At 53.5% G+C, this 24297-nt stretch overlaps 10 protein-coding genes across 10 annotated transcripts; 5 read left to right on the top strand and 5 right to left on the bottom strand.

Moving 5' to 3' along the window:
• Positions 1-2255: 2255 nt before the first annotated feature.
• Positions 2256-3731, bottom strand: SAICODRAFT_8720 (uncharacterized protein; the record flags this gene model as incomplete). Its single annotated transcript, XM_019171482.1, has 1 exon — positions 2256-3731. The coding sequence occupies one exon, from the start codon at positions 3729-3731 to the stop codon at positions 2256-2258; it is 1476 nt and encodes a 491-aa protein (XP_019022906.1).
• Positions 3732-5861: 2130 nt separating this feature from the next.
• Positions 5862-6363, top strand: SAICODRAFT_31133 (uncharacterized protein). The gene has a single exon (XM_019167849.1). It carries the CDS (start codon positions 5914-5916, stop codon positions 6304-6306), a length of 393 nt encoding a protein of 130 aa, XP_019022905.1. The 5' UTR covers positions 5862-5913; the 3' UTR covers positions 6307-6363.
• Positions 6364-6469: 106 nt separating this feature from the next.
• On the top strand, positions 6470-7122 carry SAICODRAFT_66757 (Lumazine synthase; the record flags this gene model as incomplete). Its single annotated transcript, XM_019170261.1, has 2 exons — positions 6470-6690; positions 6747-7122. 2 exons carry the CDS (start codon positions 6470-6472, stop codon positions 7069-7071), a joined length of 546 nt encoding a protein of 181 aa, XP_019022904.1. The 3' UTR covers positions 7072-7122.
• Positions 7123-7326: 204 nt separating this feature from the next.
• SAICODRAFT_8717 (uncharacterized protein) lies at positions 7327-7694 on the top strand (the record flags this gene model as incomplete). Its single annotated transcript, XM_019171477.1, has 3 exons — positions 7327-7368; positions 7410-7563; positions 7633-7694. 3 exons carry the CDS (start codon positions 7327-7329, stop codon positions 7692-7694), a joined length of 258 nt encoding a protein of 85 aa, XP_019022903.1.
• A 491-nt stretch (positions 7695-8185) lies between these two features.
• Positions 8186-8654, top strand: SAICODRAFT_8716 (uncharacterized protein; the record flags this gene model as incomplete). Its single annotated transcript, XM_019171476.1, has 2 exons — positions 8186-8354; positions 8407-8654. The coding sequence occupies 2 exons, from the start codon at positions 8186-8188 to the stop codon at positions 8652-8654; spliced, it is 417 nt and encodes a 138-aa protein (XP_019022902.1).
• A 996-nt stretch (positions 8655-9650) lies between these two features.
• SAICODRAFT_31131 (uncharacterized protein) lies at positions 9651-10028 on the bottom strand. Its single transcript, XM_019167848.1, has one exon. The coding sequence runs from the start codon at positions 9921-9923 to the stop codon at positions 9693-9695; it is 231 nt and encodes a 76-aa protein (XP_019022901.1). The 5' UTR covers positions 9924-10028; the 3' UTR covers positions 9651-9692.
• Positions 10029-15848: 5820 nt separating this feature from the next.
• On the top strand, positions 15849-17066 carry SAICODRAFT_31129 (ascorbate peroxidase). The gene has a single exon (XM_019167847.1). It carries the CDS (start codon positions 15915-15917, stop codon positions 16989-16991), a length of 1077 nt encoding a protein of 358 aa, XP_019022900.1. The 5' UTR covers positions 15849-15914; the 3' UTR covers positions 16992-17066.
• Positions 17067-17152: 86 nt separating this feature from the next.
• Positions 17153-19240, bottom strand: SAICODRAFT_31128 (myo-inositol transporter Itr1). Its single transcript, XM_019167846.1, has one exon. The coding sequence runs from the start codon at positions 18950-18952 to the stop codon at positions 17288-17290; it is 1665 nt and encodes a 554-aa protein (XP_019022899.1). The 5' UTR covers positions 18953-19240; the 3' UTR covers positions 17153-17287.
• A 319-nt stretch (positions 19241-19559) lies between these two features.
• Positions 19560-22821, bottom strand: SAICODRAFT_72398 (uncharacterized protein). Its single transcript, XM_019170765.1, has 2 exons — positions 21310-22821; positions 19560-21245 (listed from the first exon to the last, which is right to left on the bottom strand). The coding sequence occupies exons 1-2, from the start codon at positions 22449-22451 to the stop codon at positions 19736-19738; spliced, it is 2652 nt and encodes an 883-aa protein (XP_019022898.1). The 5' UTR covers positions 22452-22821; the 3' UTR covers positions 19560-19735.
• A 904-nt stretch (positions 22822-23725) lies between these two features.
• Positions 23726-24166, bottom strand: SAICODRAFT_31126 (uncharacterized protein). The gene has a single exon (XM_019167845.1). The coding sequence runs from the start codon at positions 24136-24138 to the stop codon at positions 23791-23793; it is 348 nt and encodes a 115-aa protein (XP_019022897.1). The 5' UTR covers positions 24139-24166; the 3' UTR covers positions 23726-23790.
• Positions 24167-24297: the final 131 nt, after the last annotated feature.

Here is a 24297-nt window from a genome sequence, read left to right as displayed (position 1 = left end):
CGACCACGGTCGGCGGCTCTGCGGAACGGTCAACATACACCTTAACCGGGTTAGCGTTCGTGGAGGAGCGGCCCGGAAATGTAAGCACTTTGGACTTGTCCCCATTGATAAGAAGCCTCCACTGAGAGCAGAAGGTTACCAAGGAGTCCAAAAGCGACTGAAGGCCAGCTTCGGAATATGCAAAGAGCGCAATATCATCTGCCAGCAGAAGGCAGGGAACTTTAATTCCCCCCAGTGAAGGTGCGTCAACACCGGGAGGGAACCAAAGATCCGCCAGGAAGAGAGCAAAGAGTGTAGGGGAGAAAGGGTCCCCCTGGACTACCCCGTGATAGTAAAGGAAAGCCCTAGAATGACCAGAGGAAGACCATACAACACTGGTAGTGTTGGAGTAGAGGGAGGATACGGCTTCGATGACTCTGCCAGCACCACCCATGAATCGAATTTTAGCCATGAGGAGGTCTCTATCGATGGTATCAAAGGCCTTGACAAGGTCAATGAAAGCCACGTGGAGATCCCTCTTCTCAAAGCGAGATACATCGGAAAGGGTCCGAAGAATGAACAGGTTGTCAGTAATCCTCCTGCCCTTCCTAAAACCGTTCTGCGCATCGGGTAGTTTAGATTCCGCCCAGCATGAGATCCGGATATTAAGTAGCGCAGTATAGATCTTCCTGGCAACCGACAGCAGGGTAATCCCGCGGTAGTTGGAGGGGTTCCGGAGATTGCCCTTCTTGGGAAGAGGGATAATGGCTCCGACATTCCAAACCGAGGGGGTAGAAGAACTCTCAAGGACTTCATTGAAGAAGGAAAGTAGGCGCCCATCAGGGAGATCCAGAAGAGAGTCAACTGATACGAGATCTAGGCCACGTGCAAAAGTGCCCTTACGGAACTTAAGTACCTCGTCGAGTTCCTCCACCATGAAGGGCGCATGGAGGATTTCATCGATCGAGACTGGCGGTCCCTGAGGAGTACGACTAATGAAGTCGGTCTTGAAGTCATCGTCGAATGACGGACTATCAAGGCCTGACAACAAGGACTGAAAGTGGTCAGCCAAGGCTTCGGGAGAGACCAAGGGGGAAGGACCCGGGGCGGACAGTGAGTTGTGAGCGATCTTCCAGAAGCCAGTAGGACTGGCCTGGAGCAACGCGTCGAGGTTTTTGGCTTGGAAAACACACTGTCTTCTCCGGTGTTCCACTCGGTAATGTCGACGGAGGTTGAGGTACGAGGCATGTTCCCTCGTGCCCGCCACCATCGGCAAACCCTTGTGAAGTCGGGCTAGGGAGCGCTTAAAGCTCGACATAGTGTGAAAAGTAGTGCCAGCAATCGGAGACTGGGAGGCAAACCTCTTCTTAGTAAGGTCGGACATGAGTGTACGATAAGCAACGTCAGCTGCAGATCCAGTAAAACGGGAAGAGAAGCGCCGAGGCCTGGGGAGGCCATCCCTAGGAGCATGACGTTCCTCCTGGAAGGATGGACAGGAAGCGTGAGACGTACAGGGCAGTGGAAGGAGTCGAGTTGTGGGTCAGAGATTCCAACCTGACAACCCGGCACCAACAACGATTCCAAGACCAGGGCATAGTCTACCACTGACGCTCCCCTGGAGTGGAAGTTGGTGATCCGACCTACATAATCGCCAAAGCCGGCCCTCCCATTGAGGACAACCATACCCGCATCGCGGCGGAGGTCTAGAAGGACCCTTCCTCGAGCGTTCACAGCTGCATCAAGCGAGGACCTGCTGACTGATGGAAAATCGGAAGAAAGTAAACCCGTTCTAGCATTTAGGTCCCCGACAATCACCACGGGACCTGATAGTGCATAAACGGCAGCTTCACCAAAAAGGTGTAAAGAGGGTCCTCTTCATCTGCGATAACCACGCTGTTTGAAGGGGGAACATATGCAAAGCAGTAGTTAATACCACAGACGGAAAGCTATATCCAATCACGATCGGAATCGTCATTGAGACGGAGTAACCGGACCTCAGCGAGGAGGGAATTGCGAACATAGACAGCAGAGCCTCCCTGACCATGAGAACTACGCATGTGCCTGCGTAGAATCCTAGGAGAGTGGAAGAGACGAAACCCGGGGATTTCGATCAAATGAGCAAGTTCTGGGAAGGTCCAATCTTCCCCTAGATGTAAGATATCGATGCTGGACATAGCGAGGTCATGAAGATCATTAAAACCATTAGACTGCTGGAGCTTAGCCGGGACACTGCCTCCAATGTTCCATGAAACAATGGATACAGTGGACCTCTGGCGCTAATCCCCGGCAGGAGCAGGTGCGGGAGACGTCGGTTCGGCAGGAGCAGAATCTTGGCTGTTGCCTGCCGCCTCCGAATCCACCCAGCGTAAGAAGCGTCCATCTCGGAATTCCGCTATCCTGAGCCCATCGCGGAACCGCAAGTCTCTGCCGGAAGCCCTACCACGGTTAACCTCTTCGCGAAGTTTATCTCGCGTTTTGATCTCGGTGGGGGTTAAGTCCGGAGAAGCCCTGTAGCCCGTGACAGGTTGGGGATGTTGTCGTAGGAAGACAGAGAAAGCGCGGAAGAAGACATCGCGGTCTTTCTTATTGAAGAACCTCAATACCAAAGGACGGGGTATGGGGTTAGCCGAAGCTTTCCCTCGACGATTTGCAGAGGCATGGAGTTCTGGGAGGTGTAAGTAGTCTCTGGCAAAACTCCTGGTGTCCTCGAATGAATCCGAGGTTTCGGAGATGCAGAAGAGGCAGAGATTAAGCGGAGGTTTCCCCAGCGTCATCACTCCTGGTTCCGACTCCGGGGGAGAAGGTGGACGGGGCGGGGCAGGAGTGCCACGGCCAGCCTGAGGTATGGGGGGGGAGGTGCGTGGCCTTTTCGCCCTCGGTTGCGGGGGGGGAGGACCGGCACTCCTGCCGGCAATGACTTGAGAGTAGGACTTCTTCCCAAAGGAGTCCATCTTCTTGCTAATAGAGTCGATAGTGGAGATCAACTTATCATTTTGTTGATCTCTACTACCGTTGCAAGCAGCTTCAGATTTCATTGACTCAGAAACTGAGCGGATCTTCTCATCAAAGAAAGTCCCCAGCTCGGTTCTGGTAACAAAGTCGGCAGCTAAGCTCGAGGACGCCTTCCCAACCGCATCCAGCAACAGACCGGGAGAGGAAAGGGCGGATACTGTAGAATCAGCTACCAACTTTTCCAAGGCTGGTGCTTCAACAGAACCCGTGACTTTAGAAACTGCTGTATCAATTTCGGATACTTCTGGGGTTGAGGGGGGGGAACGAGAAGTATCCTTCCTGATCGCGGCCTCGATGGCCTCGACCCGAGCTTTAGCATCACCAAAGTCTCGGACCTGAGACCTAAGTCTTGAGGTCACTGACGAGGCGTTGACCTTGTCCAAATTGGACAAGGCAGTGACTTCTTTTTCTAGCTCCTTGACACGTTTATCCGCCTTGGCGGTGTGATCCAGGAGAATAGTGACTAGGTAACGTAAGGCATGGACCGAGTCATGTAAGGATGAGTCATGATCGTCTCGAGGAGCTAACTGCAGAGCAGCTCGCTCCAGTTGTTTCCAGTCTTTATTGAGAAGTGCGACATCGAGCTCTTCTTCGTCAGAGGAGTCGCCGTATGTATCCTCTCTTTCCAACCTAAAACCACGCCTGAGAGCGACGATCGGGGTGAGGGAGAGGCGAGATGCCTGCCCAAAAAGGGGAGAAGAGGAGGAAGAAGGTACCGCAGAGAACTGCAGGAAGTCCATTTGGGTGGAGGACGCCTGAGACCTTTTTTGCGTTGAGGACAGACGACAAGAGCGTTATGTAGCCCAGGGACCGGGGAAGAAGACGGAGCCGAGGTGGTGGAAGAAGAGACACGGGCAGCCGTATGTCGAATAAAAGGGTGAAAAATAACATCCCAGTTATAATAATATGCCGGGTCGGTCCTGAGATTGTTTCTGAGAGGTGCAGTCAAGATGACTCTGGACTTCTCCTCGGGATTGTATGCTACCCCTGCGAGGTCCATCGCCCGATGGAGGTCGGGAAAGGAAACACCCTGGGGAATAGAAACATGATACTGGTAATCTTCAGAGGAGCCATTGACTTCAACTGCAGTTGTCGTTTTCAGGGGCTGGGTGGGTGTATGCGAGGCCGAAGCCGGTGAGGGTTCGTTGGAGTGACCCAAAACCAGAGAGATGGGATTGGGGACTCTCTTAGAGAGTTGAGGTATTGTAGTATCACGAGAGATTGATAAGGAAGAGCCAGAGGACGAATCTTCCTGAGTTGGGGTGGGGTGTCGATAGAAGACCCTCCAGGGTTTTCAGAATCGATTGAGGCAGATAAAATGGAAATCCTTCTCTAATTTCAGCAGCTGATAGGGATTTTTATTTTTGTCGTTGGTTGACAGGTTTTGCTGGGCGCACCGCGAACCGCGGTGGGGTAGTAGCTGGTGGTGGCACCTCGACGGTGTGTCGAATCCGGAGTTTTGAGGCACGAGAAGATGCCCTCCGTTGACCTGGCTCAGGATCGACCTCAACCATCAATCCTAGACCTTTGGTCGTCGAGTACTAAGGGTTTTTGTTCTCGGGGTCTACAACTTTTTTCCCGCACCTGCGCGCTACACGTGATTCGCATGACTTTAGAACTCGACTATATACGACGCACGGGTACCCCACGGTAACGCATGCTTGGGCGGCTCAGCTGCACTCCCTGGATTACGAATAAATTGCCGCCATGACCTTTGAAGTACTGGGTATCCGACCTTCTCTTTGAGCTTATCGGGACTGGACGCTGGTCGTTTGGCTCTCTTATAGGCATTACTGTCTCTTTACTTGCCGAATGCTTGGAAGGACTGTCGACTCGCCGCCGGCGTATAGGGTCACCTACACCCCCGTACCCAACGACAACACCGACACTGATACTACCAGCGCTACATCCGCTCCGCGATACAGTGTCACCGACGTGGAAGGCGCTCTTCAAGAAGTCCTTCTCGGCTCTCCGGTCGTCGATGAATTTGGTAATGAAATCAACAAGCCTGTTAGGAGGGTTCCAGGGAAGAGGGTGGGGTGGAGACAGCATGCCGTGTTTGTGTTGTTGAATATCTTGCTGTTGGCGGTTCCGGTTGGGGTGTTGGTGGTTACGTTTAGGGTTGCTGGGGATGCGCTCAGGACTGAAGATGTCAGTTCCGCTACTGCCACAACTCCTGTTGTGCCCACGGTTCCCATGAATAACGAACCCTACGTCCTGAAAGAAGGCGAATGGACAATCGACTACTCGAACTACACCTCCTTCCCCCTCACCCCCGCCCAATACGGCGCCCTCTGCGCCTCAACCTCCCACGCCCACGCCCACGCCCACTCCCCCGACTTCTGGTCCCTCCCCCCCACCTACATCGATCCCGCGACCATCACCCCCCTCCCCCCCACCACCTGCGCCTCCTCCATCACCTTCATGTTAAGTTCTCCCTACCTCGGTCGCGACATACTGGCGCTCTTCATCGCATACGGAATGGCGCGGGAGCGTGAGCGAGCTTTCTTCGTGGACACGACATGGTGGGGGTATGGAAAATGGACAGACTACTTTCTTCCGTTGCCTGAGCAGGGGTGTACACCCCCGCCGAGGGAGGTGATGGTCGCGTGTCCGCATGCGTCGAGGCATTGGGTCGTGTCACGAAGCACATGGAGCACATTCGGGCACCAATTCGATGAGTGGATGGAGGACCCGCGGAAAGTCGGTGTACTCCGCCAACGCGCGATTTTCGAGATGGCGAGGGTGGGGATGAGGGCGTTGTGGAAACTTCGGCCGGAGATTGCGGGTGGAGTGGAGTGGGAGGTGGAGAGGATGAATGCGATCGATGAAGATGGGTGGATTGGCGTGCATGTTCGGCATGGGGATGCGAAGCCGTATATGCTCCGGTATGGGGAGACAGAGTTGGGGGCGGAGGTGTATATGGGTGGTGTCGAGACGGTTGCGAATTTGACGAGGGGTGAGGGGGATATGACACCCCCGAGCGTGTTTCTGATCAGTGACGACCCCTCCGCCGCCAACGCCTTCCCAGACGACATCTATGCATCCGGCTCAGGCCTCCCCACCCCCGCCGCCCCCTTCACCTACCCCGAATTCCTCTCATCCTCGACCCCCGCCTTACGAGCCCAAATCGCAGCCAGCTTCATCGTGGATATCTCCATTGCGATGACGAAAGCGGGTAGGGGGGTCGTGTGTGCGATTAGTTCTGGGGCGTGTAGGATACTTGCGCTCAGTTTGGGGTGGGAGGAGGGGATTTTGGGGGGGAGGTGGGGGAACGTTGATGGGGATTTTGATTGGAGGGGGGTTGACTGGTAGCTAAGTGCAGTGGATTTATTGTTCAATCAAGTCGTCCTGGGAATTCTCACGCGCCCGGTTGGAATAACCTCGCGCGGGGTTCACGTGAGCGCGCTAATCGAGGAGTCCATTATTACTCCGCTGATCATAGATCAAACACCTTAAAACTCACATAAAATCCAAGATGAACCACGACTCCACCATCAAGGGAATCGAGGCCGGCGAGAAGTACGACGGTTCCGGTCTCCGTATCGCCATCGTCCACGCCCGATGGAACGCTGCCGTCATCAAGCCCCTCCTCGAGGGATGTGTGCGCAAGTTGGTCAATGAATATGGTGTTAAGACTAAGAACATTATCATTGAGTCTGTTCCTGGATCTTGGGAGTTGCCTGGACACTGCCAGACGTAAGTCCAATACGATGCCTCGTACGGGGAGTTGCGCTAATTTCGTTGTCGCACAGTTTGATCCGCAAGGGCTACGGATCCTACAACGCCGTTATCGCCATCGGCGTCCTCATCAAGGGCAAAACCATGCACTTTGAATACATCTCCGAGCAGGTCTCTAGCGCGCTCATGAACCTCTCCACCGAGACCTCCACCCCCGTCATCTACGGCGTCCTCAACGTCCTTAACGACGAGCAGGCGTTGTTGCGCGCAGGTGTCGGAGAGGGTGGTCACAACCACGGTGAGGACTGGGCTGCTGCGGCGGTTGAGATGGGTATCAAGACCAAGGTTTGGATTGCGGGGGAGAATCCTTATTCTACGCCTGCGGAGAAATATCTTTAGAGCGGTAGGGTGTACGATAGTACGATATGAAGGAATGGAAATAAGATAGACAGAAATGAAGAAAGAGGAATGAAAAGAGAACAATTATTTACATGATGTCTGAGCTTTGAGTGATGTCCGTCCATAAGGTTAATGAACGGTTCACGGCCCGCGTTTAGCCGTGGCGCAAGTGGGCGCATGCCACGTATACGGCATCGTCAACACTTATCTCCATCATTCAATTCCTCGGCCGTTCTCTATCAATTGTCTATCACAATGGTATGTCCTCAGTCACCGTTCCGCCGGTTTTTCGGCATGGTATGTCAATTGCAAATGCTGATACTTGGGGGTGGTGACAGCCAGCAACCGTCCAACCCAAAACTCCCCGCCAGCGCAAAGCCATCAACGCCTTCAACGCACGAGAAAACGCAAAGAGGGGAAAGGCCGTGGATCCCAATCTCGTAAAGGCGGACAAGTTGAGGAAGCAGCTACCTGTGTCGGGGTGGTGGATGGGTATGTATTGTCCAAGAGGGCTGGAGGCCAGTGTGTGAGGGATTGTGGGCTAATGTGGGTGCGATGTAGCGCTGTTGATGTTTTTGTTGGTTGGTGGGATTGTATTGGAGGCTCTGAGGATTTTCTTCTAGGTCAAGAGTTGAAAAGGGGGATGAGAGTGTAGGAATGTGAGGGAGGTCTGGTGGAGGACGATAGGAATGCCCATATGCGGCTGAGCGCATATGAAAGTTCGGATGGAAATGATTCATGGAGAGAGATATACCCTTCTGGCTTTTTTGCGCGGCTGTTAAAATGCAATTCTTGCATTGAAGCGCGAATTGGTGTTTCCCCAAGACTGCTGGCCGGCAGATGCAGTGCAGTCCATACCTTATTCTTTATTCTTAGCCAGAGTAACCGCATCCATCGTCGGCAAGTCTCGATGATTTTACACCGCCGTATCTCTCAATTGTTGCTCAGAGTAGGCAACTGCGCTCGCCCTGGCGCGTGCTCACCGGTCGCTAGCCGCTGCACATTTGTGCGGCTTTCACACGCTTGTCCGCTTCGCCATCTGTTAAATGCCAATTCTCCCTCCACTTCCGCCCATAGCTACCTTACTCATTCTTGTCAAAGAACTGCAACAACAATGGGCAAGGCAAAGAAGGAGTTCATTTCCGATGAGGAAGAATACGACCACGGCAATGGATCTCACAAGCATTCCGGCGTGGGTACGGGCAATGGTCCTCGCCACTTCTGGACCGAGGAGGAGCTCGAGCAGATTCGCCTATGGAGAGAGCTGAACAAGGACTGGGAAGGTGAGCACTGTAGGGAAAGTTGTGTCCCCGTCTGTTGCTAATTCATGTACAGAAATCGCTCAAGAATTCCCAGGCACAACGGTCAACTCCATCAAGCTCCAACACCGTAAAGCTGTCGCCAATGCAGGAGCGGTCGCTGAGTGGACCCCGGAGGACATGGATCTTCTTGTCAAGGCGTACAAAGAGAATCGCAAGGAGTTCTACCTCAAAGTAGCTGCTGCAACTGGGAGGGGTTGGTTGACGTGTGAAGACAAGATTGTTGAACTGGGGAAGGAGGTTACGAAGGGGTATAGGGCGTAGTATATTTAACGTGAGCTGGCTCATATGAGAAGCTAGGAGGGAATGGTTCAACGATTGGGAGATATGCCCCTTTTACAAATTGACACAGCAATGCACATACGGTTGCCAATATCATTGCGCCTAGCATTGCTCATTAGTCAAACACATGGAGCTTTGCTCTGTAAAGTTCACAGGTGCTTACCGGATTTCAGCAGGTGAACTTCTCTGCAGCTGCCGCGTGATGTGCTTGACGATTGCTAGCCGCTGCATGCAGCTTTCACACGCTTGGGTCCACTATCTCTTATACACCCGGCCGACCCAGTGACTTCCTTCTCCACTGGCTCGCAACAACATAAGCCTGATGCGCAAAGCAAAGAAAGAACACCACAGGAGGTTCTATACCAAGCTTGCTGACGCTACCGGGATGGGATGGGCAGCGTGTGAAGATAAGATCCTTGAACTTGGGAAGGGCGTGAAGAAGCTCATGAATAAGAAGAAATGATTGAGGAATGGAGTAGAGAAGTATGTGTAACAAGTTAGGTACAGGTGGGCGGGATTGTGGGAATTATTCATTGTGACACAATTATTGACCACTTGAATACCTCATTTCGGACAACAAAACAAGCCATCCAGATCCATTACATAAGAAATCGAAGTGATGGAAATCATATCTCCTTTTTCACGTAAATCTCCACCTCAACAGACATTTCACTCAATCTTGAACACATCATACTCAACCGTCGCCACCCCACTGCCCTCCCCAACCAAAAACCTCCCCTTCCCCACAAACGTCCCCTTATTCATCCATGCCAACCTCTCCGAGCCTGTCTCAATAGTAATTTGTGTCAACAAACCCGTATCGTCAAAACCCGTACTCTTCGCCTCTTTATCTCCACCCGCGATAGCCCCGATATTTGGGGTGAACGGAAGGTGGCCTGGGTAGTAGGCGTAGAGGAGTTCGTTTTGAGAGGTGCGGGCGATGAGGCGGACGTCGAGGCGGGCGTGGCCTTGGTCTGGGTTCAAAGAAAGCCAATCGCCACCACCAACCGGTCTAGAATATCACGCACTGTCAGACGATTCCGAGGAAGAGTGGATGAGAGGGGCAGTGGAGGAGTGAGGAGGAGGAGCGGCGTACAATATCTCGGCCTCGATGTCGGGCCCTTTGAGGGTTCCGCCAGAGACGGGAACGAAGATACGGATTCCGGAGAGGGTTTGGCCGACGGTTTGACCGAGTTCGAGGGTGGCGCGGAGGGTGAAGACGTGGGTTGTCTTGAGGTTCGTGGAGGCCATGTGGTTGAGGATCTGAGGTGCGTGTGAAACTGTTTATAACGGGTGGGCGAAGTGGGATTGGAGAGGTGGATGGGGGAACCTTGCGTATTACATAGAGAGACAGGGAGCATACAATACATCTTGTTGCACCCCGCTCTTGAGGCCTAGGGGTCATATGGTCAATCATGGCTATGGAGATGGATGAGCCACCGGCGCTCATGATTACCCGGACGGCCGTTTCAAAGCGCATACAAAGCCCGTCTTACGGTCCGGGCCCACTTCTTACTACCTGAGTATTTCTGCGTAGGGCACTGGACACCTTCCTGGGTTTGATTGATTTTGTGAGCCAAGGGTCATATGATCACGATCCCCGCCGGACCGCCTGTCTTAAGAGATACCGCTGAGGGTGTGCCTCGGTGAAGGAGGATTCAAGACTTCAACAGCTCCCTACAAACTGAACAGTTTACACTTCGATGTTGTAAACATAGGTAACCGGCCGTTACGTATCACGAGAAATTGGCTGCGGTCACGGAGATGAATGCGGTTTCATAGGGAACATCGAGTATGTAAGCATAACGCCGGTCAGACCCAGGGACGAGTGGTCGACATCCACTCGCTAGAAGTTTATGAACTAGACCATTAGTAGCAGGTACTGATGAATCCCGGCGAGTGCTCAATCATAGCAACTGCTGCGTCGGACTGCGAGGCTGATCAAGGTCTCCAACTGAGCGAATTGCGCCGAGAAACCTATCGCCGTCGACTGCTGTGACGACAGATGGGCAAGATTGCCAAATGAATGCATTCAGTTCTTGGCTCTTCGCACCGACAATTGGATAGGGTCTTGATCATTCCACACCGCTAAATCTTCAAACCACGCCCCCGCGCGCCGAAAATTGAGGAGATCAGAGCATAACAACCACACAAAACAGCATTAAACTCAGCTGTAGGAGACAGAAATGGATCCTCCACCTGATGCCTCTTTCCCTACCCTGGAAGAGCTCAAGAATTATGCCAGCCAACGAGAAGGTGAGTGTTCCACCGACTTTGGGCGCTTTCTTCGCCAATATCAAGTACAAGGTTTCGGGCTTCGCATTGGGGTTGATTGAGGAGCAGTACATTCTCGCACGTCGTTCGCTCGCCACCAATTTCACCCTTTCGACCTGCCGTGGTTACCTGAAGAGGGTTTTCGGTTTACCCTGTGCGCATGCAATCACTGAAGCATTGGCCGACGACCGGGCCTTGACAATGCACGACATACACAAGCACTGGCATCTTGTCCTCGACGAGAACTACATTGAGGCACCCACATTGGACACAACTCAGCAGCAAGTCCGAGACCCGCCCGTCAGTACCGCCAGAGGACGTCCGAGGGGATCTCAAAATCGATCCCGCAACATCCCACTCAGCTCAACTCAGCGAGACCCAAGCGCATTTGAGACCGTCGAAGCATCAAGAAGACTCTGTGGTTTTTGCAGCCGGCCCGGGCATGATCGGAGGACATGTGAGCTCCGTAACGTGCAGATGCCAAGCCAAACTCCGGTTCCAAGTGGTACGGTGGATGATGGCTACTCTCAACCATGGTTTGTGCCGTCCTACAACCCCCTCGACGCTCCTCTGATGCCTTCCACGGTCTACCCGCCTTACAGCCTCGCTTCGATTACCCTCCCCAATCGGGGCATCCAGTTCAAGGACCCTCAGTCGGCTATTCATTGCCCCCGATGGCATCTATGGCTGGTGGAAACCTTCCCATGGGTGCTCCGGGGCATCAAAGGTTTTACGGGCCTCCTCCGGGCCCGCCTAGGAATTATTTTGGTCCATATGGACCTTGATGGAAGCGTGGGAGCGTCAGGAATTTATTTGTGTACATATCGCTACTGTAAATAATTTTATTCCTCTTGTTTCTGCTCTGATCTCCTCAATTTTCGGCGCGCGGGGTGTGGTATTGAAGAAACGGGGGTGTGGAATGATCAGGACCCATTGGATATACGCGTACATGCATTTCGCGCTCATCACGGCGATGACGTCAGGGCTCACCCCCACATGTGCACCCACAAAACGCCAGCCATCCGCACCAGCGACCTCCAGAAACTAAACGACCAAGATGACGTTGCTAAGTGCGCTGGGTATAACTCACGAAGATCCACCCAAGGACAACGAGAACAACAACAACAACACTGTAAACGACTCCATGACAAGCACAGAGATATACGACCAGGACACGCATTCATTCAAGGACCAGGAGTTTGCGGATGCGGTCCAGTCGCCTGCGCCGCAAGCTGTTGAGCAGAACCCTCTCGATGTCGGTGAGCAGGCCTTGACAGGCGAGTCCGCCGCTGCTGCAATGAACAAGCAACCCGCCGAAATCGAGGCCTCCGAAAACCGCAAAGTCGATCCCTCAACCGCGAGCACCGCAGCCTGGATCCAATCACAAGAATCCCAAAACACCACACCGAAGCGCACGCCATCCAAACGCGTCTCATTCATCCCCAACGAAAAGGTCCTGATCACGAAGGAGGACGAGATGTCCGGTGCGGCAGCTGGTCACGCATTTGAAACGAAGTCGCTGGGTCCGGTGTTGACGCCTGCGAAGACTACTGCATCCGCTGCTGGAGCTGCGGGACAGGCGTTTGCGACGGCGGCTGCCTCGCCTACGACTACGATCGTTAGGTCTACGAGTCGTGGGGCGGGGATTGCGGCGTCTAGGGCCGCCGCTACTCCTCTCTTTGAGGCTGTCGATAACCCTAACCGTCACTTCGTGGAGATCCCGGCTGGGGCGGGTGCAAGTGCCGCATTCGCTGCGCTGGGACATCCCGGGTCTGTGTATTCCCAAGACGTCGGGTCCACCCCAAACGCCGCCGCAAAGGCCGCTACGCTCGGCTGGAACGTAAAGCCTCCGGAGAAGTTTGAGCACCAAACCGCCGCTGCAGCCGGGAAAGCTGCGACGCTTGGGTGGAAAGTCGAGGCGCCTGAAGGGTACCATCGCGAAACCGCCGCTGCAGCCGGGAAAGCCGCGACGCTTGGGTGGAAAGTCGAGGCGCCTGAAGGGTACCATCATGAAACTGCCTCCGCTGCCGGAAAAGCCGCTACACTCGGCTGGAACATCGAGGCGCCGCAAGCGCTCGAACACCACACCGCTGCCGAGGCCGGGAAGGCCGCGATATTGGGATGGGACAACACGAAGGTTCCGGAAACGTATGTTCCTGCTAAGGACGCGGCTTCGGGTGCTGCAGCGAGTCTTGGTTGGGACCAGACTAAGATTCCGCAGACTTATGTACCGGCACATGATGCCGCGTCTGGTGCCGCGGCTTCCCTCGGCTGGGAACGCACAAAGATTCCACAGACGTATCAACCCCACGCTGAGAGTGCCTCCGGCGCCGCGGCATCCTTGGCTCATGCAGAGCAGAAAACAGTCGGGTATCAAGTCCCCGCGCTCAGTGCCCAAGGCGCCGGTGCGGCGGCCACGCAGGCTCATCGTGATGCCCGTACCGTCGAGGTTTTCGAGCCGTCTGATTTGAATCGCTCGAGGAGTTTGGCGGCGGCGGGGGCAGCGACGATGTTGAAGAAATCCGAGGTTGCGAAGCGCGAGAGTTGGAGGGTTGATTTCACACGTGCCGCATCCACCGCTCACGCACGGAAACCCGCTCCCGCTCCTCCTTCCCCCACCGCTCCGGCCGTGAACGCAGAAAGAGTTCTTGCACAAGCTAGGTTGAATGCGAAGAAGGATTTGGAGCAGAGAAAGATGGAGCCGAAGAGTGATTTGGTTCGTCGGGCTTCGAATGCGTCTGATTGGAGTTTCGCGCCGAGTGTGCAGGAGGAGAGTTCGTATTATGAGGGAAGGGCGGGGCATGGTCCTGGTGCGCGTGGGGCACGGGCTGCATTGAACAGGCAGGGTACGCAGGCTTCGGTTATGACGACCGGTGGTGGAGGTGTCAACTCGTCCCAAGCTGCGGCGGCGGTTATGCGTTCGCAGACTGAGCGCAAGAATCAAAGGTTGATCACGGAGGAGAAGAGGAGAGAGGACGCGAAGGCGAGGGTTGCCAGCGAGATGGAGTTCTTCCGAAGACGCATGGCCGAACTCGAGGAAGCTCGTACACACAAGCGCGACACGGTCGACCTCGGTTTCGGGAAAACTATGACGCGTGCCGAGATCGAAGCCATCGCTGCGAGACGTCTCCGTCCTGCCTTGAATGATATTGATAGGGCCGCGCAGGCGGCGAGGAGGCAGAAGGAGGAGGATGAGACGTTGAAGAGGGAGAAGAAGGAGAGGGAGGTGTGGGAGAGGGAGCAGAGGGCTATTGAGAAGAGTGTTGGGAAGCATCAGGCTGCGGTTAGGAGGTCGGAGGATAGGAGGAGGGCGAACGAGCCTGTTACCTATACCGCTGCGCCGGCTTCTGCTTCTGCTTCCTCGGGCTCTGGCTCGGGAGCTAGGGGTGAGGTTGTTGCGCCGGCTTCTCCAGGTGTGCAGAGGAGCACGTCGAGGAGGGTCACGCCTGAACTTGAGCGTGTTGGTGTCAGTGATGATCAGGCTAGTATGAAGACGGAGACGACGCAGCAGCATATGGTTAAACAGGGCGTCACTCCCGGCTCTTACTTCTCCAAGAAGTTGTCTTGGTTGTCCAAGCGCCGACGAGAGGCTTCGCAGACCCAGCAGCAGGCGCCTGCTGTTGCTGCTCATGAGACTATAGCGGAGGAGGCACCAGCTACTCCTATTGTCGAGGAGGGAGAGCCTGAAGGTAGGGTTGATCATGTTGATGTTGACCGTGAGAGTGCGGTTGTTGAGGGTGAGGCGGAGGATATGGAGCACGAGAGGGAGAGGGCTGTTAGTTTCTCGAGTGATTCGAGTGTCGCGAGCGCCTCCTCTTACCGCCGTCTCCCGCCCCGTGAGGGCTTGAGGCCTGTCCGTGGTATGGATATCCCTGAGCCCGAGGGTGATGAGAAGCCCGCGAGTGTCCGCACGCTCGACCACGAATCCGGCATCATCGATCGCCAGGGCCGTCCTACGACCGGTACCGCAACCGCCTCGAGTGAGGATAACGAGGAATGGCACGAAGCCGGCGAGGACGATTTAATTGGTCTTTCCCCGCCCACCGCAGCGCACCAGAAGAGGTTTGGTGCCCCATTGGAACTCAACGTGCCGCTTACTTACGGTGGCTCGACGTCTAGTATTCCAGCTCAAACATCGACCTCGGCTCCGCATCTTCAGGCGAAGAACTTGAGTCAGACGAGTTTGCAGGTTCCGAAGGAGATTGGGCTCAGTGCTGTTGGTGGTACAAGTCCTACGATTGAGCGTACTGAGGATGAATTGGTTAAGCCTGGGATGTCGGCTAGGATGTTGAGCGATATCTCGTTGCAGAGGCCTACGCAGTATGCTACTGCTGTTGAGTCTCAGTCAAGCTCGGTCCCTAGTAGCCAGGCGCTTCCTCTTGAGAAGGGTCAGGGTCAGAGTCAGCAGGACTTTACTTTGGCGGAGTCGCTTCCTACTCGTGTTACCTCCAGGCACTTCTTCTCTCCTGGCGCGCAAAAGGGAGATGAGGATGCTATTGTTGATCCCGAGACTGTCGAGCCTGCTGCTGAGGATTCAGAGGAGATTAACCGGATGATGGGTCAGGTTAATCTTGACAGGGAGGCTAGAAAGCTTAGGAGCTCGTTCAAGGAAGAGTTTTAACGGATGATGATGAGTCAGCTTGGGATGGTATGATTATGGAGATGATGAGACGCTGGTTGGTTCTGTTTTGTTCTTGGTTATTGCTTATTCATTCTTGCTTGCTTTTCGTCTAGGCTTTTATGCTTACGGTACTAGTAATTCTACTGCTGTGTAATTCTCGACTTATCGGTTGGGCCAGATGCTTAACTTTGACAAATCCGCGGCTCCGATTCGCCGTCTGACTCGGTTATACCCCGCACAGTTTAAGCCGCCAATCCAGTGCCGTGACTACATAAGCTGCCAACCATCCTCGGCCGTTAAAGTTCAATTGACAAGCAGATCGGCTGATCCGATAATCAATCTTTACAATGTTCCGTACAGCTTTCCGTTCCGCTGCTCGCTCAGCTGCTATTCGTACTTCCGCCGCCGGTGCGTCTCGCCGTGCGTACGCAACTACCCAGCCTCCCAAGTCATCTAACACCGGTGCTCTCGTCGGTATCGCAGCCTTGGTCGCTGGCGGAGCCGGTTACTACTTTTACTCCCAGAACGAGGTTGCGCCTAAGCTCCAGACCGCTGAGGATGCTACCCGCGCCGTGAAGGAACACAAGGTCGACTACCAGAAGGTCTACAAGGAGATTGCCGAGCTCTTAGCCTCCGAGGCGTCTGAGGCTTACGAGGACGGTTCTTACGGACCTGTTATTGTCCGTCTCGCGTGGCACGCTTCTGGTACCTACGACAAGGAGACCGGTACTGGTGGTTCCAACGGTGCCACTATGCGTTTCGCCCCCGAGTCTGACCACGGTGCCAACGCTGGTTTGAAGGTCGCCCGTGATGCATTGGAGCCTATCAAGCAGGCTAATCCTTGGATCTCCTACTCCGACTTGTGGACTTTGGCCGGTACCTGTGCCATCCAGGAGTTGTCTCTCGGTAACGTGAAGGTCCCATGGAGGCCCGGTCGTCAGGACAAGGACGTCGCTGCCTGCACACCTGACGGTCGTCTCCCCGACGCCTCCAAGGAGCAGAAGCATTTGCGCGGTATCTTCTACCGCATGGGTTTCAACGACCAGGAGATTGTCTTGTTGTCTGGTGCCCACGCTCTCGGACGATGCCACACTGACCGCTCCGGTTTCGATGGTCCCTGGACTTTCTCTCCTACTGTTTTGACCAACGCCTATTACCAGCTCTTGAAGTCCGAGAAGTGGTCCTGGAAGAAGTGGGATGGACCTAAGCAGTTCATTGACGACGGTTCCAGGAGCTTGATGATGTTGCCTACCGACATGGCTCTCATCAAAGACAAGGAGTTCAAGAAGTGGGTTGACATCTACGCTGCTGATGAGAAGAGGTTCTTCGAGGATTTCGGTAAGGTCTTTACCACGTTGATGGAGTTGGGTGTCCCCTTCCCTGTGGAGTCCAAGCCCATCACTTTCGACGCTATCAACGCTTAGAGTGTTTCCGATAGAGAGAGCGTGAGAGGAAGAGATAGGAGATAAAGGGGACCAGAGTGGTACCCTCATATACCAGAGCCAGAGCTACACGCTTCAGAGCTACACAGATTTTCTTCTTGGTTTTTGTTACGTCAGGCGTTGTATTTTATCATATGTAAGAAGGCCATAGTTATGGTTAACTTAATGTCACTATCATTATCACTATTCCGTTCATCTCATGCCAAAGTCTATGCTAGGTATCAACTAAGCAAATTTTATGCAAAACACACGCAATGCAAACTCTTATGAATGTCCCATTAGGCCTGAGAAGCATTCTCGCCCAACTCAATGTTGCTCCGAGCAGCAGCCTGCTTCGCTGCCCTCCTCCTCTGACTCTCCCTAATACCGAACCCATGCTGAAGAAGCTCTCCAATCTCCTCAATGGTGAATCCACTGGTCTCAGGGTAGCAGAAGATTACGAACAACCAACCCAAGAAACAGATACCGGCGTAAAGACCGAAAGTACCAGAAGGAGTAATACGGTCCATCAAAGTCAAGAAAGTTGAACCAATGATGAGGTTACCACCCCAGTTCGTAGCGGTAGCCATACCGGTACCGATACCACGGACCTCGTAAGGGAACAACTCGGACTGTTGCCAAGGGACGTTTCCGATACCGGTAGCGTAGAACGCAGCAAAGAGCATCATAGAAAAGAGAACCACGGCAGCCCATGGGTCAGAGTGAGAGGCCTCGATCTCGCCAGATGCGTTACGGGGAAGGTAGTGGAAAGCAATGGCAGCGAGGACCAGAGCGAGTGACATACCCCAAACGGTGCAAAGCAAAATGCGACGACGACCGATGCGGTCAATGAGGTTGAATGCGACGATCGTGAAGACAAAGTTGGTGCAAGCAACGACGAGGGACGTTGCAATAGGGTTGGCGAATCCAACGGTCTGGAAGATAGTAGCGGAAAAGTACATCAACGAATTCCAACCGCAAAGTTGCTGAATACCCTGAAGACCACAGGCAATGACCAAAGCCCTGAAATTAGCAGGAACCAAGTAAAGCTTCTTCAGCGTGTTAACGAGGTTCTGCCAGTAGGTGCCGTGACGCTGACCAGCCTCCTTGACACCAGCGTGGATGTTCTCAATCTTGGCCTGTATCTCAGCGGAACCCGCAGAAGGGTAGATACGCTGCAAAACAGCAGCAGCCTCCTGAAGCTTGTCCTTACGACAGAGGTAACGAGGGGTCTCGGGCAAGATAAAGAGGGTACCGAGCTGGACGATGGCGGGGATGGCACCACCACCAACCATGTACCTCCACCCACCGTGAACATGCTCAAATGCAGCGTCAATAGCGTAAGCGACGACTTGACCGAAGGTGATGAACAAGACATTGATAACAATCATACGTCCACGGTATGATGCAGGAGCTAGCTCGGCAATGTAAAGGGGAACAATGAGCGAGGCAAGACCGACACCCCAACCAATAACGAAACGACCACCGATCATGGTCCAGAGATCAGGAGCAGCGGCCTGAATGATGGATCCAGCCACGAAAATGACGTTGGCGACCCCGATAACCCATCTTCGACCAATAAAATCGGCAAGAGAACCAGCGCCAAGACCACCGAGAAGAGCTCCGAGAGCAGTAGCAGAGGTAATGAGCTCCTTGTTGAAAGAAGTAAGGGCTTTGCCTCCGAGATCTGTGCCGATAACGACAAGAGCACCGGAGATAACACCAGTATCGTAACCGAACAAAAGACCAGAGATACCAGCAATAAAGGTCAAGAACCAGATCATAGCACCTGGCTTGATGCCCTCGATGTCGACCTCAGGCGCAGGCCCGATCAAGCCATGGACGGAAAGGTCGGCCTCTGCGGTGATAGCACCCTTCTTCATAGAGTCTTGTCGGTGCATCGCGGACTGGCGCGCTGTGAAGTCTCGCGACGAGCTCGCGGAATGTGTTGAACTGCTGGCCATATCGATATGTTCACGCAATGAAACGCGTAGAGATTGACAATATACCAGTCGAAATAGGCGATCCGGTAGTGTTCCAGGCCGGATCGAGGCTCAACCGCTGCTAACGAAGAACGTACGACGTACGACGGACGTGCCAAAAAGGGGTGAAGTAATTGCAAGCCACCGAGTATGCCTGTGGGGTACAGATGAGATGTCAGCCTCGGCTTACAGCCGATTTGACGTTCCTTGGCAGCTGAGCTTCGGCTTGGAATGAAGCGTGTTCTTCGCGTATTTTGTCGGAGGTGTCGCCGATGCTCAACAGTTTTCGGTTTTTCTTAGCGCGATCGCGAACGCGTAGGGTTAAGGTTAAAAAAACCGGCGAACCTCCGAGATTTCCGTATCAATGGAAGCTCTTGATGCTGGGCGTTAAACGTCTGAAGGACTTCTGGATGCCAATGGCTACCAACCGGTTGCTTGTAGAGGGCGGCATCGTCTGGTAGCGACATGTTCCCACGCTTGCGTTAACCGCCATATATATATATATATGCATCGACGTGGACGGGTCAGACCTGGCGATACAGGGCGAGCTGGCAAGTCACAATGAATGCGATTTGATACAGATAAGGAGAGGAGAGTGAACGACATTCCACTGTCAATAGATATTACAATAGGTATGCATAAGCCGTAATAATGCGTCAACATTAAGATATATCCCCTTCTTCTTCAGAAACATTGTCCAAACCCTTCATATATTTGCCCCACACAAACGCCGACCCAAAAATGCAAAACAACCATTCGGTCAACTCAGAAAAACCTTCCATCATCCGCGTCGTCATCACCACCGCTTGGCGTTCCATTCGTATTAGGTACAGGATAAGGCTGCACATTTTGACCTCGAGGACTCGTCTCGAAGTCATCGGGGTGGGAGAGCGGATAATCAGGAGTGTCTCGTGCCTCGACCTGAGTATCAGATCCATTCATGGCAGGGTAGTCTGGTATACTTCCGGGCCACGCCGCAATCCTCGCTCTCTTCGGCACAGGCTCCACCTTCTCAGGCGGAACAGGAGTAATCTTCGTAACCGTCTCAGCCAACAACTTCGTGAGAGCCTGCGACAACGTGAATGGTACAGCCTTGTTCGTGACTGTCCGCTCACGCATGATCTGAGCAACCCTTGTCACCAACGCAATGGATTTGGCCTCGCGCTGAGTCGCGTTACCACCGACGACATCACCGATGCCATTACTGAGCGACTTCAATAGAAAGCGACTTGCCTGAAACAACATGGTATGGAAGTTACAAGGCACGTACGCCAGAGCAAACTGAACGTCCGAATCGTTAGCAACAAGGTCGAGGACACTGTTTGCCGCAGCAACCGCTCCGCGAACGTTGTCAACGTGTTCGGCGGTAAGAGGATTCTGCGAGAGCTTGCTACCATCGACAGAGGCGCCAGAATTAAGGAACAACTTCGCGTAATGATAGTTGAGCAGAACCGCCTTAGTCGGCCAAGCACTGTTGTACTTCTGCGGTGACAGTTTCACGGCCCAAGACACCATCCACTGATCAAGCTCGAAGTTGCTCTCCCATGTTTTGCTCGACCATTGCTGCGGCGGGATCATGTCGTTATTGGAATTCTCCATGATCTTGCTAAGAACCACGTTAAGCTCGACTTGCTCGACAAGTCTTAGGTCAGAGTGGACGTCGTGGGTCCCCTCAAGCAGGATTCTTGCATGTCGGGCCTCCTCCTGCACGAGCAGCGGTGGTCGTGACGACAAGACTGCTTGCTGCCGATCGATGCAGAATAGAAGGTACCACAGACGTAGCTTATTCAGCTTCTCCGTACTGACATCTTTTGACACCGGTTGCTTCTTCGTCACCACACCGTTGGGCTGAACCGGTGAACCTCCAGCTGACCCACCAGCAAGAACGTTTGCCGACTGTATCGCCGCCTTCTCCTGAACAACACTCTGGAAACTCTTCTGCAACCCACACTGCACCGCCAATCTTGCCGCAATCCCCGACATATGCCACCCTGCCTCCCCCATCCACAAACTCGCCACACACAATGCAATAACCGTATCAATATACTCTGGCGACGAAAAATCCTGTCCAGACGCCGGCGCAAACAACAATGCCGTCGTTAACTCCTCCAACTCCATCTTGCAAACCGAGAATAAATGAGTGAGCTCTTGACAATAAAGGGATGAAACAGCACATATTGCTGCTAATAATAGGGGGGAACGTTGTCGTAGTTCGGGTAGTGAGCCGCTCGTGATCATGAACCCGAAGAGAAAAGGACTAATCCTTTGGTGAAAGCTGTGAGAAGATGTTAGCAATTGAAAATCAGGAACGATATCGCCATCTCTGGAAGGAAACGGACAATGTATATAAAATACTTGCCTGCTCATAGGTAAGCGATCCTTTCGTGATTAGGTCTTGCTGAGAGGAGGGAGGTCGCGGAGCAACCTGGTTACCGGGAGAACCAGCAACTGCAGAAGGTATTTGAGAATGTTGAGCCTGGAAGGCGTTCATAGCTGCTGACATGTTCAAGTTGTCGGGGTAGGCCTGGGGTATGGTGCCAGGTACTTGGAAAGCAGGGTAATGACTGCCTGGAACAGTGTTGGGTGGAGACGTAAGCTGCTCGTACGGATTCCATGATTGTCCAGGTGGGTTTTGTGTTGGAAACTGCACTGCCTGCTGCACCTGCTGCGGCGGTATCGAGGACATACCAACAGGAGGGATGTAGCCAGATGACATTGCCTGCATGTCGGCGTAAGGCAAGCCTTGCGGTGGGGCCTGCCCCACCATCTGCTGAATTGGTGTTTGTCCTGGGAACTGGTGACGACTTGAAGGGGCCGCTTTCATATGCTCAGACGCTAGTGAGGCAGAGGAGCCCGGCGGAGGAGGGAGTGGATCAGGCACAAAAGACTGCCGAGGTGAAAGGTTACGCGGTGTAGATCGCGGCACCGACTGAGGAGAGGCACCTTGGGAGACCTGTCCAACAGATGATGCAACTGGAGGTATACCTGCATATGCAGCAGGACCAGCTGCCCCCGTCTGCGCCTTCATGAACTCCAGGATGGTATCCAAGGTCTTCCCGAAAGAATCAAGCCTGCTCTCGACTGCCTGACGCCATGCCAGGTCATCTGGGTCAATCTCCTTACGATCGAAAATACACTCGATCTTCGAACTCCTGCAACGTTTGCAAGGTGCGTGTTCGGCTCCTTCACATCGCACTTTCTGCCGTCGACAGTTCCGGCATGCCTTTACTGCACGGTCTCTGCCTGTTGCAACGGAACCTGATGATATTGGAACCGAGACGATCGAGCTGATCTGCGGTACGGCACCCGTCGACACGGGTGCAGTGAGATTTAGCGGAGGCCGATCATGAGGGAGTGTGTCTTCGGGAGCCGGAGGTGACGCGTCCGGCAATGACGTCTCATTCGATACCGGCGCAGGGACAATTGGACGAGGAGGCTGATCTGACGGTTGCTTGTACCCGCCGTCAACAGTCCTCTTCATCCTTCAGATCGGGTAGCGCTTGCGGTAACGGTAACGGAGGTGCCGGCAGTTTCGGAACCCTGGAGATGGTATCCCGCGGACTGTGGGTCCGACCAGGAAGGAAAGAACGTTGACAAAAACCGGAAGGCGCTATGCCCCAAGTAGTGATAGATCAAATCGATCAGTCAAGTCCGGAGAGGTCGACTTTGATCCCAAGAGAAAGGTGGGAAGCCGAGGTATAAATCCTCTGGGTCGACGTCGAAAAGGGCAAGGAGGTAGGCAATCGTGTTGATGCCTGAAGCTTAATCCTCCACATCCGCTCAGTAACGGACGGGAAAACAGCATGATTTTCCCCCAACGAGCATCGAACAATTTTTCGGGCGGCTTGCCGAGACTGTTTGATTTAGGCAGACCTTGCAGCGCTTCCGCGCGAGACGGCCCAGGGTGCGCTGCTCAAGTGCACACTAGAAAAACCTAATGTAGAACGATAGGCAGCACGGGCCGATACAGACGAATCTGGTACGACGGTTTCTCGCCAGGATTGAAGAATCGCGAATCGGAAGAATGTCGACGTATTTCTCCGGTTGCTTCTGTAACCTTAACGGCGGGTTAGGGAATGTTCTGTGCACGTGCACGTGCTTAAGGTTAAGAGATATCAGAGCGGGAATGCCTGACATGGAAGTTAGAACTCAGTTGAACGTGTTAAGGTCAAATCCCTCGGCGAAACCGAAAGCCTAATACAGCGTGACAACGCAACAATAGTATGCCCATCGCCTTCGAGATGAACAGTCCAACATACCGGCGTCATTTCGCTGAATCCTCGGCGCCATTTCGGTCGCGCAGAGTAAAGCCGTGAGATCACAATAGGCGATGTGTTAAAGTTCAAACGCCAGGCTCTCTTCGCACGGTGAACGAGTAAGATTTGTCGAATGTAGTCTATTGTGATGTACGCGTTTGCAATTGTTGCGGTCCTTCAGGTGGAGCTGAAGTTCGTACTATGTGAACGCGCGCGCGTGCGAGTCACACACCTACCCATGTTCGCACGATTTCTGGAGTCGGCGCCGAAGAACACGGAGAACCATAGACCTGGCATCTAAACCGAGATGTGCAAATAGTAGTCAAACCTATTTTCTAAGTAAGGCATGAAGGATTCATTAACACGCAGTTAGCCACAAATCATGAGGTAAATGACCTCCCAGGGGTTTCCCACGGTGGCCCGGTAGGCCTTCTCAAAAAGATCTTGCACAAATGAACGTGACAGGCGTGATAAAGGGTATATTGATACAATACAATATCACTCTCCTATCCCTATCGTACATCCTCCACTTATAGTTCAAATTCACCTCTCACACAGCAAAGCCTATTTCGGGAACGACCTGAACAAATCGCCCAACTTATCAAGTGGCGCAGCCAACAACCCAGCAATAGTCTCAAACGGAGGCTTATCCGGCGCCGAAGGATGACTCCTTGTCGGCACAAAATGCTTCGTCCTTTGAAAACTCGTGGCATAGCTCTCCGCATCCTCCGCACTAATCGCCGCGTCCAACTTGGGCAAATCATCCATCTCCTCTTCCTTTACGTGCAGCTCGAGCTTTCCCCAGAGGGTAGTGAATTTATCCTCGAAAGCGGGAGAGTCGGTTGACATGTTTTGGAGGTCGTAGAGTTCTTGTTTGATATCGAGGTGTTGCTGGCGGTCCCTGTCGGCCATTTCTTTGCCCTCGGCACCGAGGTGTTTTTCGAAAGCTGGGTTAGGGTTAGGGTTAGGGTTAGGGTTAGGGTTAGGGTTAGGGTTAGGGTTAGGGTTAGGGTTAGGGTTAGGGTTAGGGTTAGGGTTAGGGTTAGGGTTAGGGTTAGGGTTAGGGTTAGG

The sequence above is a fragment of the Saitoella complicata genome (assembly GCF_001661265.1).
Source record: "Saitoella complicata NRRL Y-17804 unplaced genomic scaffold SAICOscaffold_18, whole genome shotgun sequence".
NCBI classification, from domain to species: domain Eukaryota; kingdom Fungi; phylum Ascomycota; class Saitoellomycetes; order Saitoellales; family Saitoellaceae; genus Saitoella; species Saitoella complicata.
Note: the sequence above shows the minus strand (reverse complement) of the source record. Positions and strands in the feature narration are given on the sequence as shown.